Source organism: Oncorhynchus nerka, linkage group LG5 (genome assembly GCF_034236695.1).
Source record: "Oncorhynchus nerka isolate Pitt River linkage group LG5, Oner_Uvic_2.0, whole genome shotgun sequence".
Lineage (NCBI taxonomy): Eukaryota > Metazoa > Chordata > Actinopteri > Salmoniformes > Salmonidae > Oncorhynchus > Oncorhynchus nerka.
This window is the reverse complement of record NC_088400.1, coordinates 6270662-6291369: the sequence shown is the minus strand read 5'-3', so window position 1 is coordinate 6291369 and position 20708 is coordinate 6270662. Positions and strand designations below refer to the sequence as shown.

Below are 20708 nucleotides of genomic sequence, written 5' to 3'. Positions count from 1 at the left end.
CCTGTATATAGCCATGTTACTACCTGGTACTCCCTGTATATAGCCATGTTATTACCTGGTACTCCCTGTATATAGCCATGTTAATACCAGGTACTTCCTGTATATAGCCATGTTACTACCTGGTACTCCCTGTATATAGCCATGTTACTACCTGGTACTCCCTGTATATAGCCATGTTACTACCTGGTACTCCCTGTATATAGCCATGTTACTACCTGGTACTCCCTGTATATAGCCATGTTATTACCTGGTACTCCCTGTATATAGCCATGTTAATACCAGGTACTTCCTGTATATAGCCATGTTAATACCAGGTACTTCCTGTATATAGCCATGTTATTACCAGGTACTTCCTGTATATAACCATGTTATTACCAGGTACTTCCTGTATATAGCCATGTTATTACCAGGTACTTCCTGTATATAACCATGTTATTACCAGGTACTTCCTGTATATAGCCATGTTACTACATGGTACTCCCTGTATATAACCATGTTATTACATGGTACTCCCTGTATATAACCATGTTATTACATGGTACTCCCTGTATATAACCATGTTATTACATGGTACTCCCTGTATATAACCATGTTACTACATGGTACTCCCTGTATATAACCATGTTACTACATGGTACTCCCTGTATATAACCATGTTACTACATGGTACTCCCTGTATATAACCATGTTACTACATGGTACTCCCTGTATATAACCATGGTACTCCCTGTATATAACCATGTTACTACCTGGTATTCCCTGTATATAACCATGTTATTACCTGGTACTTCCTGTATATAGCCATGTTATTACCTGGTACTTCCTGTATATAGCCATGTTATTACCTGGTACTCCCTGTATATAGCCATGTTATTACCTGGTACTCCCTGTATATAGCCATGTTATTACATCCCTGTATATAGCCATGTTATTACCTGGTACTCCCTGTATATAACCATGTTATTACCTGGTACTTCCTGTATATAGCCATGTTATTACCTGGTACTTCCTGTATATAGCCATGTTATTACCTGGTACTTCCTGTATATAGCCATGTTATTACCTGGTGCTCCCTGTATATAACCATGTTATTAACTAGTACTCCCTGTATATAGCCATGTTATTACCTGGTACTCCCTGTATATAGCCATGTTATTACCTGGTACTCCCTGTATATAGCCATGTTATTACCTGGTACTCCCTGTATATAGCCATGTTATTACCTGGTACTCCCTGTATATAGCCATGTTATTACCAGGTACTCCCTGTATATAGCCATGTTATTACCAGGTACTCCCTGTATATAACCATGTTATTACCTGGTACTTCCTGTATATAACCATGTTATTACCTGGTACTCTCTGTATATAACCATGTTATTACCTGGTACTTCCTGTATATAACCATGTTATTACCTGGTACTTCCTGTATATAGCCATGTAATTTTTATACTATTTCCTTTTAACTCAAAGAATGTATATTTTTTTCAACTCTGCTTTGTTGGGACGTAAGTTATTATTTCACTGTAGAGGCTACACCTGTTGCATTCGGCGCATGTGACCAATACAATTTGATTTGAACTGTGTGTGTGGTGCTTCGGGTGCATTCATTCCTCCGATTTTTATTGCAAATGTTTCTTAAACAGAAGGAGACGGGACATCTTTGAATTTGTCCAATAGAAACTCCTTTTGTAGTCTAGGTTGTAGCAACCTTATGGGTATAGGGAACATTAAAGTTATCATTTAGTATCCTAAACTTATCCATGTTACATTGAACTGGGTGAATGGAATATGAACGACAGTCATCCAATATGCTTCTAGGCTAACTGCTAGACCTAGAAGGAAGTAGGCTAGCTAACTTGAGACCTACTAGGCCTCCAGATTTCTTTCTAATGGTAATTTTGGCTAGTTGTTGACTTCCAGAAATAACACCTACCTGTCTAGCTCAGCGATTCTCAGCTGGTGGGTCGCGTTTTTTTTTTGTAAAAACATAACATTTGTTTGAATGATGAAGTTAGTGTGTATAATTGTTAATTTACGATTGTAAGTCATTTCATCTCTGAACAAATTTTCTTCAAACAGAACTATCGGCAAGGGCATTTTGGTCCATTTAATTTATCAAAAAATTAGCTGACTGTCTCTTATCCACGTCGTAATTAATCACGTTTTTCACTCCACTTCTCAGATGTTCTGCGAACCTTACAGGGTTGTAATTACCAGATGGTTAAGAAGATGGAGGCCCAGAGTTTCTGAGCAGCCTGAATGTTATCTGCATGAACCTTATGGTCTCTACTGTAACATTATACAACTCTGTAAATATCAGGTCTCTACTATAACATTATACAACTCTGTAAATATCTTAATGTAGTCTAGTCCCTGGGAAAGGCAGTTGTGTGGTTTGTTGCAACCCAGATAACACATCCACTCGTTTGATAGGCCCTACGTTGATTACACAGTATGAGATGTGGCGAATTGGGAATGTGTGAATCTTTTTGTGTGTCGTATCATCAGCAGAGTATATAACCAATGGAAGTGGTTGGCTTTGAAAGGTCATTCATTCATCTGTTGATGAAAGTGTCTAGTATGTAGGCCCTTCCCTAGTTTATTTAAAGCACTGAGATGAGCATGGGACTGGTTGTGTAGCCTAGGGTTAAGGTTGGGTAAACTGAGGTTAACACACACTCACACTCTGAAGCGTAGGTTAACAGGATCATATGGATTAAGGAGAGCTTCTCCCCCAACTGTCTATAATCCTACTGTCCACATGGAGATAGGATGGAATCCCTAGCCGCAGTGTGATTATGATACATACACCCAAACATGAGAGATGGAGATGGGGAGAGAGAGGTGGAGATGGGGAGAGAGAGGTGGAAATGGGGAGAGAGAGAGAGCGAGATGGAGAAAGATGGAGATGGGGAGAGATGGAGGGAGCGTGAGAGAGATGGAGGGAGCGCGAGAGAGTGCTGGAGGGAGCGCGAGAGAGTGCTGGAGGGAGCGCGAGAGAGAGCTGGAGGGAGCGCGAGAGAGAGCTGGATGGAGGGAGAGAGAGATGGAGGGAGAGCGAGAGAGAGATGGAGGGAGAGCGAGAGAGAGATGGAGGGAGGGTGAGAGAGATGGGGGAGCTGGAGGGAGAGCGAGAGAGAGAGATGGAGGGAGTGCGAGAGAGATGGAGGGAGAGCGAGAGAGAGATGGAGGGAGAGAGCGATGTAGAAAGAGAGGTAGAGAGAGAGAGCAGTTGAGTGAGCGTTTCTATCTCGCTAATCCCACTGGATTAGTTTGATGGGACTACACTAACGTCTGATCTCCAGCTAATACCTCACCTGGACTCACTCTGGTGTACTCCTGAGTAGAGGTCGACCGATTATGATTTTTCAACACCGATACCGATTATTGGAGTACCAAAAAAGCCGATACCGATTAATCTGCCGATTTTTATTTTATATTTTATTATTTGTAATAATAACAACAATACTGAATTAACACTTATTTTAACTTAATATAATACATCAATAAAAATCCATTTAGCCTTGTCAGGTGCCTATTCGTTAATAGATATGTTGAAGAGGGTGGGGCTTAAGCTGCATCCCTGTCTCACCCCACGACCCTGTGTGAAGAAATTTGTGTTTTTTGCCCATTTTAACCGCACACTTGTTGTTTGTGTACATGGCTTTTATAATGTCGTATGTTTTACCCCCTACGCCACTTTCCATCAATTTGTATAGCAGACCCTCATGCCAAATTGAGTCGAAGGCTCTTTTGAAATCACAAAGCATGAGAAGACTTTGCCTTTGTTTTGGTTTATTTGGTTTGTCAATATAAATGGTATCCACGAGTTCATTTGACTCTAGATAAAGTGCCACATTCCCTTTTTAAAACAATTTGTCTGAACAGCCTCTCGCGCTCGCTCTCGTTAATGTCACCTCTCCCAGATTTGACTGACACCTACCCATGAGCACCCTCTTTCCATTCACTGTAACCAGCATCCTCACCCACTGAGCACCGACACCGGACACCAGTGGATATTGACAGACCGGACTGGACAAAATCTGAACCTATCGTAGACGTACAGTACCAGTCAGAAGTTTGGACACGCCTACTCATTCCAGGATTTTTTTTCTTTATTTGGACTATTTTCTACATTGTAGAATAATAGTGAAGACACCAAAACTATGAAATAACACGTGGAATCATGTAGTAACCAAAAAAGTGTTGATTTGAGATTCTTCAAAGTAGCCACCCTTTGCCTTGATGACAGCTTTGCACACTCTTGGCATTCTCTCAACCAGGTTGGTTGGCCTCCCTGCTCACCCAGTATCTCTCCTGGAGGATGGTTGGCCTCCCTGCTCACCCAGTATCTCTCCTGGAGGATGGTTGGCCTCCCTGCTCACCCAGTATCTCTCCTGGAGGATGGTTGGCCTCCCTGCTCACCCAGTATCTCTCCTGGAGGATGGTTGGCCTCCCTGCTGACCCAGTATCTCTCCTGGAGGATGGTTGGCCTCCCTGCTCACCCAGTATCTCTCCTGGAGGATGCTTGGCCTCCCTGCTCACCCAGTATCTCTCCTGGAGGATGCTTGGCCTCCCTGCTCACCCAGTATCTCTCCTGGAGGATGGTTGGCCTCCCTGCTCACCCAGTATCTCTCCTGGAGGATGGTTGGCCTCCCTGCTCACCCAGTATCTCTCCTGGAGGATGGTTGGCCTCCCTGCTCACCCAGTATCTCTCCTGGAGGATGGTTGGCCTCCCTGCTCACCCAGTATCTCTCCTGGAGGATGGTTGGCCTCCCTGCTCACCCAGTATCTCTCCTGGAGGATGGTTGGCCTCCCTGCTCACCCATTTACATTACATTTAAGTCATTTAGCAGATGCTCTTATCCAGAGCGACTTACAAATTGGACCAGACATTACAACCAAATGCTTGATATGTCTTTTAAAATAATTCCTCATTCAGTGAACCAGGTGGGTGAGGTAGCCAACTGAGATGTTTATCTATTTATAAATATTCAGTGTTCAGGGGAGATCTTGACAGCATTGGAGTTTCTTATCAATTATGCTTTTCTAAGAATATTTTTTTACTTTGTCAGAATTACTTGGCCAGTACTGAATAGAGGAGAATCCTGGCCAATTGTGAGCGCTTCAGAGATTGTTTTACAACCGATGTATGCAGCATTGGTTTCATCAACTGAACATCCGTGTGAACTGCTTCTCAGGCAACCAGACAAGCGTTAATGTCCTTTTGTACTGAACTATACTCTACTGTACTGTATCGGACTCTACGGTACTGAACTATACTCTACTGTACTTGTATTGGACTCTACGGTACTGAACTATTCAGTACTGTATCGGACTCTACGGTATTGAACTATACAGTACTGTACTGTATCGGACTCTACGGTATTGAACTATACAGTACTGTACTGTATCGGACTCTACTGTACTGTATTAAACTCTACGGTACTGTATTAAACTCTACGGTACTGTATTAAACTCTACTGTACTGTATTAAACTCTACTGTACTGTATTAAACTCTACGGTACTGAACTCTACTGTGCTGTATTAAACTCTACTGTACTGAACTATACTCTACTGTACTTGTATCGGACTCTACGGTACTGAACTATACTCTACTGTACTTGTATCGGACTCTACGGTACTGAACTATACAGTACTGTACTGTATTAAACTCTACGGTACTGAACTCTACTGTGCTGTATCGGACTCTACTGTGCTGTATTAAACTCTAGGGTACTGAACTATACTGTACTGTATCGGACTCTACTGTACTGAACTATACTGTACTGTATCGGACTCTACTGTAGTGTACCGAACTCTACGGCACTGTACTATACTCTACTCTACCGAACTATACTCTATTGTACTGTGTTGAACTCTACTGTACTGTATCGGACTCTACGGTATTGAACTATACAGTACTGTACTATACTCTACCCTACCGAACTATACTCTATTGTACTGTGTTGAACTCTACGGTACTGAACTATACTCTACTTGACTATACTGTTCTCTTTGAATAAACCTATTTGTCTCCCTCTGATTTTCTTTGGGGTCTGTGTTACTGAAGTGTAACATCAACTGCTAACAACTATATATACAAAAGTATGTGGACACCCCTTTCAAATGAGTGTATTCGTCTATTTCAGCCACACCCGTTGCTGACAAGTGTATACAATTGAGCACACTGCCATGCAATCTCCATAGACAAACATTGGCTGTAGAATGACCTTACTGAAGAGCTCAGTAACTTTCAACGCTGCACCATCATAGGATGCCACCTTTCCAACAAGTCAGTTTGCAAAATGTCTTCCCTGTTAGACCTGCCCCAGTCAACTGTAAGTGCTGTTATTATGAAGTGCAAACATGTTGGAGCAACAACGGCTCAGCCGAGAAGTGGTAGGCCACATAACCTCACATAACAGGACCGCCGAGTGCTGAAGAGCGTAAAAATCTTCTCTATTCGGTTGTAACACTCACTACTGAGGTCCAAACAGCCTCCGGAAGGAACGTCAGCTCGAGAACTGTTCGTCTGAAGCTTCATGAAATGGGTTTCCATGGCCGAGCAGCCGCACACAAGCCTAAGATCACCATGCTCAATGCCAAGCGTCGGCTAGAGTGGTGTAAAACTCGCCACCATTGGATTATGGAGTGATGAATCATGCTTCACCATCTGACAATCCAATGGACGAATCTGAGTTTGGCAGATGCCAGGAGAATGCTACCTGCGCCCAACATACAATGACATTCTAGACGACTTTGTGGAAACTGTTTGTGCAAGGCCCTTTCCTGTTTCAGTATAACAATGCCTTCGTGCACAAAGCGAGTTCTGTACGGAAATGGTTTTGTGGAAGAACTCGACTGGCCTGCACAGAGCCCTGACCTCAACCCCATCGAACACCTTTGGAATGAATTGGAAAGCCAACTGCGAGCCAGGCTTCATCACCCAACATCAGTGCCCTACCTCACTAATGTTTGTGGCTGAATGGAAGCAAGTCCCCTCAGCAATGTTCCAACATCTAGTGGAAAGCCTTCCCAGAAGAGTAGAGGTTGTTATAGCAGCAATGTTCCAACATCTAGTGGAAAGCCTTCCCAGAAGAGTGGAGGCTGTTATAGCAGCAATGTCCCAACATCTAGTGGAAAGCCTTCCCAGAAGAGTGGAGGCTGTTATAGCAGCAATGTTCCAACATCTAGTGGAAAGCCTTCCCAGAAGAGTGGAGGCTGTTATAGCAGCAATGTTCCTACATCTAGTGGAAAGCCTTCCCAGAAGAGTGGAGGCTGTTATAGCAGCAATGTTCCTACATCTAGTGGAAAGCCTTCCCAGAAGAGAGAAGACTGTTATAGCAGCAAAGGGGGGGGGACCATTAATAACTCCTTATTAATGCCCATGATTTTAGAATGAAATGTTTGACGAGCAGGTGTCCACATACTTTCGCTAATGTAGTGTATATGTGTACAGTCAGTTTACTGTGATGGAATATGTGTAGTGTTTTGTATGTCAGGTAACCTTCTGTTTCTGTGTTTTATTCAACAGTTACTGGGAGCAGCCTTCCTGGGCATAGGACTGTGGGCATGGGCCGAGAAGGTAAGAAACATTTATTCGTCAAATATTTTCATTACATTTTTTCAGGTATCCGGATAGTCCAAATTCTAAACAAAATATCTTTAAAAATAAATAAATAAATAGCAAACATGCTGCTTTTCTCTGGTTGTTTGGCTAACAGTAGAAGAAAATATAATTTTTCACCATGGTCGAACGGACTTTTCTTGTGAATATTTTGCATTGATCTGTGTCAGGTATTGTTGGAACTCTCTTATCTGAGCACCTGTAGATGCTATTTGAATTGGGGGAATAGCATGCTGATGTCAGGGTAGCCTGGGGGGTTAAATACATACTGATGTCAGGGTAGCCTGGGGGGTTAAATACATACTGATGTCAGGGTAGCCTGGGGGGTTAAATACATACTGATGTCAGGGTAGCCTGGGGGGTTAAATACATACTGATATCAGGGTAGCCTGGGGGGTTAAATACATACTGATGTCAGGGTAGCCTGGGGGGTTAAATACATACTGATATCAGTGTAGCCTGGAGGGTTAAATACATACTCATGTCAGGGTAGCCTGGGGGGTTAAATACATACTGATGTCAGGGTAGCCTGGAGGGAATAATACATACTGATCTCAGGGTTGCCTGGGGGGTTAAATACATACTGATCTCAGGGTTGCCTGGGGGGTTAAATACATACTGATGTCAGGGTAGCCTGGGGGGTTAAATACATACTGATGTCAGGGTAGCCTGGGGGATAAATACATACTGAAGTCAGGGTAGCCTGGAGGGAATAATACATACTGATGTCAGGGTAGCCTGGATGGAATAATACATACTGATGTCAGGGTAGCCTGGAGGGAATAATACATACTGATGTCAGGGTAGCCTGGAGGGAATAATACATACTGAAGTCAGGGTAGCCTGGATGGAATAATACATACTGATATCAGGGTAGCCTGGAGGGAATAATACATACTGATGTCAGGGTAGCCTGGATGGAATAATACATACTGATGTCAGGGTAGCCTGGATGGAATAATACATACTGATGTCAGGGTAGCCTGGGGGGTTAAATACATACTGATGTCAGGGTAGCCTGGAGGGAATAATAAATACTGATGTCAGGGTAGCCTGGATGGAATAATACATACTGATGTCAGGGTAGCCTGGATGGAATAATACATACTGATGTCAGGGTAGCCTGGGGGGTTAAATACATACTGATGTCAGGGTAGCCTGGAGGGAATAATAAATACTGATGTCAGGGTAGCCTGGAGGGAATAATACATACTGATGTCAGGGTAGCCTGGGGGGTTAAATACATACTGATGTCAGGGTAGCCTGGATGGAATAATACTTACTGATGTCAGGGTAGCCTGGGGGGGTTAAATACATACTGATGTCAGGGTAGCCTGGATGGAATAATACATACTGATGTCAGGGTAGCCTGGAGGGAATAATACATACTGATATCAGGGTAGCCTGGAGGGAATAATACATACTGATGTCAGGGTAGCCTGGATGGAATAATACATACTGATGTCAGGGTAGCCTGGATGGAATAATACATACTGATGTCAGGGTAGTCTGGGGGGTTAAATACATACTGATGTCAGGGTAGCCTGGAGGGAATAATAAATACTGATGTCAGGGTAGCCTGGAGGGAATAATACATACTGATGTCAGGGTAGCCTGGGGGGTTAAATACATACTGATGTCAGGGTAGCCTGGATGGAATAATACTTACTGTGTCAGGGTAGCCTGGGGGTGTTAAATACATACTGATGTCAGGGTAGCCTGGATGGAATAATACATACTGATGTCAGGGTAGCCTGGAGGGAATAATACATACTGATGTCAGGGTAGGCTGGGGGGTTAAATACATACTGGTGTCAGGGTAGGCTGGGGGGTTAAATACATACTGATGTCAGGATAGCCTGGATGGAATAATACATACTGATGTCAGGGTAGCCTGGGGGGTTAAATACATACTGATGTCAGGGTAGCCTGGATGGAATAATACATACTGATGTCAGGGTAGCCTGGAGGGAATAATAAATACTGATGTCAGGGTAGCCTGGATGGAATAATACATACTGATGTCAGGGTAGCCTGGAGGGTTAAATACATACTGATGTCAGGGTAGCCTGGATGGAATAATACATACTGATGTCAGGGTAGCCTGGGGGGTTAAATACATACTGATGTCAGGGTAGCCTGGAGGGTTGAGTTTGAGTTTATTTTTTATTTTTACAGGGACAGTGCACATTAATCAACGTTTCAGTAAAAGTGCCGGTTTTAGCCAGCCGGCTAATTTTCAACCGCAGTCCCTGGGCAGGTTATTAAAAACAATTACAATATAGACAATAGCAACATAGAACAAGCAAGACATAGCAACATAGGACAAGCAAGACGTAGCATACAGACAGAGCAACATAGAACTAAAGGCAGCAAGACAAAATTCATAAAAGCAACAAAGTGTTTCCACACCTCACAAGCTACAGACAACAGACAACATGGAAAGCGGCAACACACAGCTAGGGACCATGTTCACAAATCTGATTGACCTTTAGCCATGTCTTCAAGCATTTTGTGAAAGTGTAATATGTGGTGCAGTTATGTGTGTCTGATGGCAGTGTATTCCAGACATGGGAAGCTCTCACAGAGAATGCAGATTTACTAAAGGTGCTTTTCCTTAGGGGAACTATACAGTCACCTCTCATGGCAGACCTTGTGGATCTGCTGCCATATGTCTGGGTTTTCTGTTTAACAAAAATATTGAGTGGAGGGGGAGCCAGGCCATTAAGGATCTTGAATACAAGACATGCGTCGGTGTATTGCACAAGATTTTCCCAACTCAAGAGCTCATGCTTTCTAAGGATGTGACAATGATGATGGCTATTGGGCTTCCTATCAAGCACTTTGAGAGCCTGTTTGTAGACAGACTGAATAGGTCTTAATGTTGTACAGCAAGCTTGGGCCCAACTAGTCAAGCAGTATGTTAAGTGGGGGAGTATCATAGATTTGAAGTACAGTTTTGCTACCTCTGTAGTCAAACAATTTCGTATAAATTGGAAATTAGCTAGGTTGAATTTGGTTATTTGAATTACCTTTTTCACATCCTTTTAAAAGAGAGGTTGGAATCAAGTATGATGCCAAGGTACTTAAAACCGGATACCACCTGGAGCTTCTCCCCTGACACATAGACATCTGGCTCAGTAGCATCTGTTGCCCTCTTTGTGAAGAACATGCAAACAGTTTTTTTCACATTGAGATGCAAACACGAGTCACTGAGCCACTTCGTAACCTGGACCATTACAATAGTGAGTTCTTGTGCAGCTTGTTGTTTGCTCTTTGCATGCACATATATCACTGTATCAGTGAAATACATACTGATGTCAGGGTATCCTGGAGGGTTAAATACATACTGATGTCAGGGTAGCCTGGGGGGTTAAATACATACTGAAGTCAGGGTAGCCTGGAGGGTTAAATACATACTGATGTCAGGGTAGCCTGGAGGGTTAAATACATACTGATGTCAGGGTAGCCTGGAGGGTTAAATACATACTGATGTCAGGGTAGCCTGGAGGGTTAAATACATACTGATGTCAGGGTAGCCTGGGGGGTTAAATACATACTGAAGTCAGGGTAGCCTGGAGGGTTAAATACATACTGATGTCAGGGTAGCCTGGAGGGTTAAATACATACTGATGTCAGGGTAGCCTGGAGGGTTAAATACATACTGATGTCAGGGTAGCCTGGAGGGTTAAATACATACTGATGTCAGGGTAGCCTGGGGGTTAAATACATACTGATGTCAGGGTAGCCTGGATGGAATAATACATACTGATGTCAGGGTAGCCTGGGGGGTTAAATACATACTGATGTCAGGGTAGCCTGGAGGGTTAAATACATACTGATGTCAGGGTAGCCTGGAGGGTTAAATACATACTGATGTCAGGGTAGCCTGGAGGGTTAAATACATACTGATGTCAGGGTAGCCTGGGGGGTTAAATACATACTGATGTCAGGGTAGCCTGGATGGAATAATACATACTGATGTCAGGGTAGCCTGGGGGGTTAAATACATACTGATGTCAGGGTAGCCTGGAGGGTTAAATACATACTGATGTCAGGGTAGCCTGGAGGGTTAAATACATACTGATGTCAGGGTAGCCTGGGGGGTTAAATACATACTGATGTCAGGGTAGCCTGGATGGAATAATACATACTGATGTCAGGGTAGCCTGGGGGGTTAAATACATACTGATGTCAGGGTAGCCTGGAGGGTTAAATACATACTGATGTCAGGGTAGCCTGGAGGGTTAAATACATACTGATGTCAGGGTAGCCTGGAGGGTTAAATACATACTGATGTCAGGGTAGCCTGGGGGGTTAAATACATACTGATGTCAGGGTAGCCTGGATGGAATAATACATACTAATGTCAGGGTAGCCTGGGGGGGTTAAATACATACTGATGTCAGGGTAGCCTGGAGGGAATAATACAGACTGAAGTCAGGGTAGCCTGGAGGGAATAATACATATTGATGTCAGGGTAGCCTGGGGGGTTAAATACATACTGATGTCAGGGTAGCCTGGAGGGAATAATACATACTGATGTCAGGGTAGCCTGGATGGAATAATACATACTGATGTCAGGGTAGCCTTGAGGGTTAAATACATACTGATGTCAGGGTAGCCTGGGGGGTTAAATACATACTGATGTCAGGGTAGCCTGGGGGGTTAAATACATACTGAAGTCAGTGTAGCCTGGAGGGTTAAATACATACTGATGTCAGGGTAGCCTGGAGGGTTAAATACATACTGATGTCAGGGTAGCCTGGGGGGAATAATACATACTGATGTCAGGGTAGCCTGGAGGGAATAATAAATACTGATGTCAGGGTAGCCTGGAGGGAATAATACATACTGATGTCAGGGTAGCCTGGGGGGTTAAATACATACTGATGTCAGGGTAGCCTGGATGGAATAATACATACTGAAGTCAGGGTAGCCTGGAGGGAATAATACATACTGATGTCAGGGTAGCCTGGGGGGTTAAATACATACGGATGTCAGGGTAGCCTGGATGGAATAATACATACTGATGTCAGGGTAGCCTGGAGGGAATAATACATACTGAAGTCAGGGTAGCCTGGAGGGAATAATACATACTGATGTCAGGGTAGCCTGGATGGAATAATACATACTGAAGTCAGGGTAGCCTGGGGGGTTAAATACATACTGATGTCAGGGTAGCCTGGATGGAATAATACATACTGATGTCAGGGTAGCCTGGGGGGTTAAATACATACTGATGTCAGAGTAGCCTGGAGGGTTAAATACATACTGATGTCAGGGTAGCCTGGATGGAATAATACATACTGATGTCAGGGTAGCCTGGGGGGTTAAATACATACTGATGTCAGGGTAGCCTGGGGGATAAATACATACTGAAGTCAGGGTAGCCTGGATGGAATAATACATACTGATGTCAGGGTAGCCTGGAGGGGTTAAATACATACTGATGTCAGGGTAGCCTGGGGGGTTAAATACATACTGATGTCAGGGTAGCCTGGATGGAATAATACATACTGATGTCAGGGTAGCCTGGGGGGTTAAATACATACTGATGTCAGGGTAGCCTGGATGGAATAATACATACTGATGTCAGGGTAGCCTGGGGGGTTAAATACATACTGATGTCAGGGTAGCCTGGAGGGAATAATACATACTGATGTCAGGGTAGCCTGGAGGGAATAATACATACTGACGTCAGGGTAGCCTGGGGGGTTAAATACATACGGATGTCAGGGTAGCCTGGATGGAATAATACATACTGATGTCAGGGTAGCCTGGAGGGAATAATACATACTGATGTCAGGGTAGCCTGGAGGGAATAATACATACTGAAGTCAGGGTAGCCTGGATGGAATAATACATACTGATGTCAGGGTAGCCTGGGGGGTTAAATACATACTGATGTCAGGGTAGCCTGGAGGGAATAATACATACTGATGTCAGGGTAGCCTGGATGGAATAATACATACTGATGTCAGGGTAGCCTGGGGGGTTAAATACATACTGATGTCAGGGTAGCCTGGAGGGGTTAAATACATACTGATGTCAGGGTAGCCTGGGGGGTTAAATACATACTGAAGTCAGGGTAGCCTGGATGGTATAATACATACTGATGTCAGGGTAGCCTGGGGGGTTAAATACATACTGATGTCAGGGTAACCTGGAGGGAATAATACATACTGATGTCAGGGTAGCCTGGAGGGAATAATACATACTGAAGTCAGGGTAGCCTGGGGGGAATAATACATACTGATGTCAGGGTAGCCTGGAGGGAATAATACATACTGATGTCAGGGTAGCCTGGGGGATAAATACATACTGAAGTCAGGGTAGCCTGGAGGGTTAAATACATACTGATGTCAGGGTAGCCTGGATGGAATAATACATACTGAAGTCAGGGTAGCCTGGGGGGTTAAATACATACTGATGTCAGGGTAGCCTGGGGGGTTAAATACATACTGATGTCAGGGTAGCCTGGATGGAATAATACAGACTGATGTCAGGGTAGCCTGGAGGGAATAATACATATTGATGTCAGGGTAGCCTGGGGGGTTAAATACATACTGATGTCAGGGTAGCCTGGAGGGAATAATACATACTGATTTCAGGGTAGCCTGGATGGAATAATACATACTGATGTCAGGGTAGCCTTGAGGGTTAAATACATACTGATGTCAGGGTAGCCTGGGGGGTTAAATACATACTGATGTCAGGGTAGCCTGGGGGGTTAAATACATACTGAAGTCAGTGTAGCCTGGAGGGTTAAATACATACTGATGTCAGGGTAGCCTGGAGGGTTAAATACATACTGATGTCAGGGTAGCCTGGGGGGAATAATACATACTGATGTCAGGGTAGCCTGGAGGGAATAATAAATACTGATGTCAGGGTAGCCTGGAGGGAATAATACATACTGATGTCAGGGTAGCCTGGGGGTTAAATACATACTGATGTCAGGGTAGCCTGGATGGAATAATACATACTGATGTCAGGGTAGCCTGGAGGGAATAATACATACTGATGTCAGGGTAGCCTGGGGGGTTAAATACATACTGATGTCAGGGTAGCCTGGATGGAATAATACATACTGATGTCAGGGTAGCCTGGGGGGTTAAATACATACTGATGTCAGGGTAGCCTGGAGGGAATAATACATACTGATGTCAGGGTAGCCTGGAGGGAATAATACATACTGATGTCAGGGTAGCCTGGGGGGTTAAATACATACGGATGTCAGGGTAGCCTGGAGGGAATAATACATACTGATGTCAGGGTAGCCTGGGGGGTTAAATACATACGGATGTCAGGGTAGCCTGGATGGAATAATACATACTGATGTCAGGGTAGCCTGGAGGGAATAATACATACTGAAGTCAGGGTAGCCTGGAGGGAATAATACATACTGATGTCAGGGTAGCCTGGATGGAATAATACATACTGAAGTCAGGGTAGCTTGGGGGGTTAAATACATACTGATGTCAGGGTAGCCTGGATGGAATAATACATACTGATGTCAGGGTAGCCTGGGGGGTTAAATACATACTGATGTCAGAGTAGCCTGGAGGGTTAAATACATACTGATGTCAGGGTAGCCTGGATGGAATAATACATACTGATGTCAGGGTAGCCTGGGGGGTTAAATACATACTGATGTCAGGGTAGCCTGGGGGATAAATACATACTGAAGTCAGGGTAGCCTGGAGGGTTAAATACATACTGATGTCAGGGTAGCCTGGGGGATGAATACATACTGAAGTCAGGGTAGCCTGGATGGAATAATACATACTGATGTCAGGGTAGCCTGGAGGGGTTAAATACATACTGATGTCAGGGTAGCCTGGATGGAATAATACATACTGATGTCAGGGTAGCCTGGGGGGTTAAATACATACTGATGTCAGGGTAGCCTGGAGGGAATAATACATACTGATGTCAGGGTAGCCTGGAGGGAATAATACATACTGATGTCAGGGTAGCCTGGGGGGTTAAATACATACGGATGTCAGGGTAGCCTGGAGGGAATAATACATACTGATGTCAGGGTAGCCTGGGGGGTTAAATACATACGGATGTCAGGGTAGCCTGGATGGAATAATACATACTGATGTCAGAGTAGCCTGGGGGGTTAAATACATACTGATGTCAGGGTAGCCTGGGGGGTTAAATACATACTGATGTCAGGGTAGCCTGGATGGAATAATACATACTGATGTCGGGGTAGCCTGGAGGGAATAATACATACTGATGTCAGGGTAGCCTGGGGGGTTAAATACATACGGATGTCAGGGTAGCCTGGATGGAATAATACATACTGATGTCAGGGTAGCCTGGAGGGAATAATACATACTGATGTCAGGGTAGCCTGGAGGGAATAATACATACTGAAGTCAGGGTAGCCTGGATGGAATAATACATACTGATGTCAGGGTAGCCTGGGGGGTTAAATACATACTGATGTCAGGGTAGCCTGGAGGAAATAATACATACTGATGTCAGGGTAGCCTGGATGGAATAATACATACTGATGTCAGGGTAGCCTGGGGGGTTAAATACATACTGATGTCAGGGTAGCCTGGGGGGTTAAATACATACTGATGTCAGGGTAGCCTGGAGGGAATAATACATACTGATGTCAGGGTAGCCTGGATGGAATAATACATACTGATGTCAGGGTAGCCTGGGGGGTTAAATACATACTGATGTCAGGGTAGCCTGGGGGATAAATACATACTGAAGTCAGTGTAGCCTGGAGGGTTAAATACATACTGATGTCAGGGTAGCCTGGGGGATAAATACATACTGAAGTCAGGGTAGCCTGGATGGAATAATACATACTGATGTCAGGGTAGCCTGGAGGGGTTAAATACATACTGATGTCAGGGTAGCCTGGGGGGGGTTAAATACATACTGATGTCAGGGTAGCCTGGATGGAATAATACATACTGATGTCAGGGTAGCCTGGGGGGTTAAATACATACTGATGTCAGGGTAGCCTGGAGGGAATAACACATACTGATGTCAGGGTAGCCTGGAGGGAATAATACATACTGATGTCAGGGTAGCCTGGGGGAGGATGTCAGGGTTGGAGAAATACATACTGATGTCAGGGTAGCCTGGGGGGTTAAATACATACTGATGTCAGGGTAGCCTGGATGGAATAATACAGACTGATGTCAGGGTAGCCTGGGGGAAATACATATTGATGTCAGGGTAGCCTGGAGGGTTAAATACATACTGATGTCAGGGTAGCCTGGAGGGAATAATACATACTGATGTCAGGGTAGCCTGGATGGAATAATACATACTGATGTCAGGGTAGCCTTGAGGGTTAAATACATACTGATGTCAGGGTAGCCTGGGGGGTTAAATACATACTGATGTCAGGGTAGCCTGGGGGGTTAAATACATACTGAAGTCAGTGTAGCCTGGAGGGTTAAATACATACTGATGTCAGGGTAGCCTGGAGGGTTAAATACATACTGATGTCAGGGTAGCCTGGGGGGAATAATACATACTGATGTCAGGGTAGCCTGGAGGGAATAATAAATACTGATGTCAGGGTAGCCTGGAGGGAATAATACATACTGATGTCAGGGTAGCCTGGGGGGTTAAATACATACTGATGTCAGGGTAGCCTGGATGGAATAATACATACTGATGTCAGGGTAGCCTGGAGGGAATAATACATACTGATGTCAGGGTAGCCTGGGGGGTTAAATACATACTGATGTCAGGGTAGCCTGGATGGAATAATACATACTGATGTCAGGGTAGCCTGGGGGGTTAAATACATACTGATGTCAGGGTAGCCTGGATGGAATAATACATACTGATGTCAGGGTAGCCTGGGGGGTTAAATACATACTGATGTCAGAGTAGCCTGGAGGGTTAAATACATACTGATGTCAGGGTAGCCTGGATGGAATAATACATACTGATGTCAGGGTAGCCTGGGGGGTTAAATACATACTGAGGTCAGGGTAGCCTGGGGGATAAATACATACTGAAGTCAGGGTAGCCTGGAGGGTTAAATACATACTGATGTCAGGGTAGCCTGGGGGATAAATACATACTGAAGTCAGGGTAGCCTGGATGGAATAATACATACTGATGTCAGGGTAGCCTGGAGGGGTTAAATACATACTGATGTCAGGGTAGCCTGGGGGGGTTAAATACATACTGATGTCAGGGTAGCCTGGAGGGAATAATACATACTGATGTCAGGGTAGCCTTGAGGGTTAAATACATACTGATGTCAGGGTAGCCTGGGGGGTTAAATACATACTGATGTCAGGGTAGCCTGGGGGGTTAAATACATACTGAAGTCAGTGTAGCCTGGAGGGTTAAATACATACTGATGTCAGGGTAGCCTGGAGGGTTAAATACATACTGATGTCAGGGTAGCCTGGGGGGAATAATACATACTGATGTCAGGGTAGCCTGGAGGGAATAATAAATACTGATGTCAGGGTAGCCTGGAGGGAATAATACATACTGATGTCAGGGTAGCCTGGGGGGTTAAATACATACTGATGTCAGGGTAGCCTGGGGGGTTAAATACATACTGAAGTCAGTGTAGCCTGGAGGGTTAAATACATACTGATGTCAGGGTAGCCTGGAGGGTTAAATACATACTGATGTCAGGGTAGCCTGGGGGGAATAATACATACTGATGTCAGGGTAGCCTGGAGGGAATAATAAATACTGATGTCAGGGTAGCCTGGATGGAATAATACATACTGAAGTCAGGGTAGCCTGGAGGGAATAATACATACTGATGTCAGGGTAGCCTGGGGGGTTAAATACATACTGATGTCAGGGTAGCCTGGGGGGTTAAATACATACGGATGTCAGGGTAGCCTGGAGGGAATAATACATACTGAAGTCAGGGTAGCCTGGAGGGAATAATACATACTGATGTCAGGGTAGCCTGGATGGAATAATACATACTGATGTCAGGGTAGCCTGGGGGGTTAAATACATACTGATGTCAGGGTAGCCTGGATGGAATAATACATACTGATGTCAGGGTAGCCTGGGGGGTTAAATATAGACTGATGTCAGAGTAGCCTGGAGGGTTAAATACATACTGATGTCAGGGTAGCCTGGGGGGTTAAATACATACTGATGTCAGGGTAGCCTGGGGGGTTAAATACATACTGATGTCAGGGTAGCCTGGATGGAATAATACATACTAATGTCAGGGTAGCCTGGGGGGTTAAATACATACTGATGTCAGGGTAGCCTGGGGGGTTAAATACATACTGATGTCAGGGTAGCCTTGAGGGTTAAATACATACTGATGTCAGGGTAGCCTGGGGGGTTAAATACATACTGATGTCAGGGTAGCCTGGGGGGTTAAATACATACTGAAGTCAGTGTAGCCTGGAGGGTTAAATACATACTGATGTCAGGGTAGCCTGGAGGGTTAAATACATACTGATGTCAGGGTAGCCTGGGGGGAATAATACATACTGATGTCAGGGTAGCCTGGAGGGAATAATAAATACTGATGTCAGGGTAGCCTGGAGGGAATAATACATACTGATGTCAGGGTAGCCTGGGGGGTTAAATACATACTGATGTCAGGGTAGCCTGGATGGAATAATACATACTGAAGTCAGGGTAGCCTGGAGGGAATAATACATACTGATGTCAGGGTAGCCTGGGGGGTTAAATACATACTGATGTCAGGGTAGCCTGGATGGAATAATACATACTGATGTCAGGGTAGCCTGGGGGGTTAAATACATACTGATGTCAGGGTAGCCTGGATGGAATAATACATACTGATGTCAGGGTAGCCTGGGGGGTTAAATACATACTGATGTCAGAGTAGCCTGGAGGGTTAAATACATACTGATGTCAGGGTAGCCTGGATGGAATAATACATACTGATGTCAGGGTAGCCTGGGGGGTTAAATACATACTGATGTCAGGGTAGCCTGGGGGATAAATACATACTGAAGTCAGGGTAGCCTGGAGGGTTAAATACATACTGATGTCAGGGTAGCCTGGGGGATAAATACATACTGAAGTCAGGGTAGCCTGGATGGAATAATACATACTGATGTCAGGGTAGCCTGGAGGGGTTAAATACATACTGATGTCAGGGTAGCCTGGGGGGGTTAAATACATACTGATGTCAGGGTAGCCTGGATGGAATAATACATACTGATGTCAGGGTAGCCTGGGGGGTTAAATACATACTGATGTCAGGGTAGCCTAGATGGAATAATACATACTGATGTCAGGGTAGCCTGGGGGGTTAAATACATACTGATGTCAGGGTAGCCTGGAGGGAATAATACATACTGATGTCAGGGTAGCCTGGAGGGAATAATACATACTGATGTCAGGGTAGCCTGGGGGGTTAAATACATACGGATGTCAGGGTAGCCTGGATGGAATAATACATACTGATGTCAGAGTAGCCTGGGGGGTTAAATACATACTGATGTCAGGGTAGCCTGGGGGGTTAAATACATACTGATGTCAGGATAGCCTGGATGGAATAATACATACTGATGTCAGGGTAGCCTGGATGGAATAATACATACTGATGTCAGGGTAGCCTTGAGGGTTAAATACATACTGATGTCAGGGTAGCCTGGGGGGTTAAATACATACTGATGTCAGGGTAGCCTGGGGGGTTAAATACATACTGATGTCAGGGTAGCCTGGAGGGTTAAATACATACTGATGTCAGGGTAGCCTGGGGGGAATAATACATACTGATGTCAGGGTAGCCTGGGGGGTTAAATACATACTGATGTCAGGGTAGCCTGGATGGAATAATACATACTGAAGTCAGGGTAGCCTGGAGGGAATAATACATACTGATGTCAGGGTAGCCTGGGGGGTTAAATACATACTGATGTCAGGGTAGCCTGGGGGGTTAAATACATACGGATGTCAGGGTAGCCTGGAGGGAATAATACATACTGAAGTCAGGGTAGCCTGGAGGGAATAATACATACTGATGTCAGGGTAGCCTGGATGGAATAATACATACTGATGTCAGGGTAGCCTGGGGGGTTAAATACATACTGATGTCAGGGTAGCCTTG

The 20708-nt window shown here is 44.4% G+C and overlaps 1 protein-coding gene across 1 annotated transcript in view; it reads left to right on the top strand.

Moving 5' to 3' along the window:
- The window catches only part of LOC115125471 (tetraspanin-17), a 59471-nt gene that overhangs the window by 9707 nt on the left and 29056 nt on the right, over positions 1 to 20708 (top strand). Inside the window, exon 2 of the mRNA XM_065018285.1 lies at positions 7541 to 7591. Within this exon, the coding sequence (XP_064874357.1) occupies positions 7541 to 7591 (51 nt within the window). The remainder of the gene's footprint in view (positions 1 to 7540; positions 7592 to 20708) is intronic.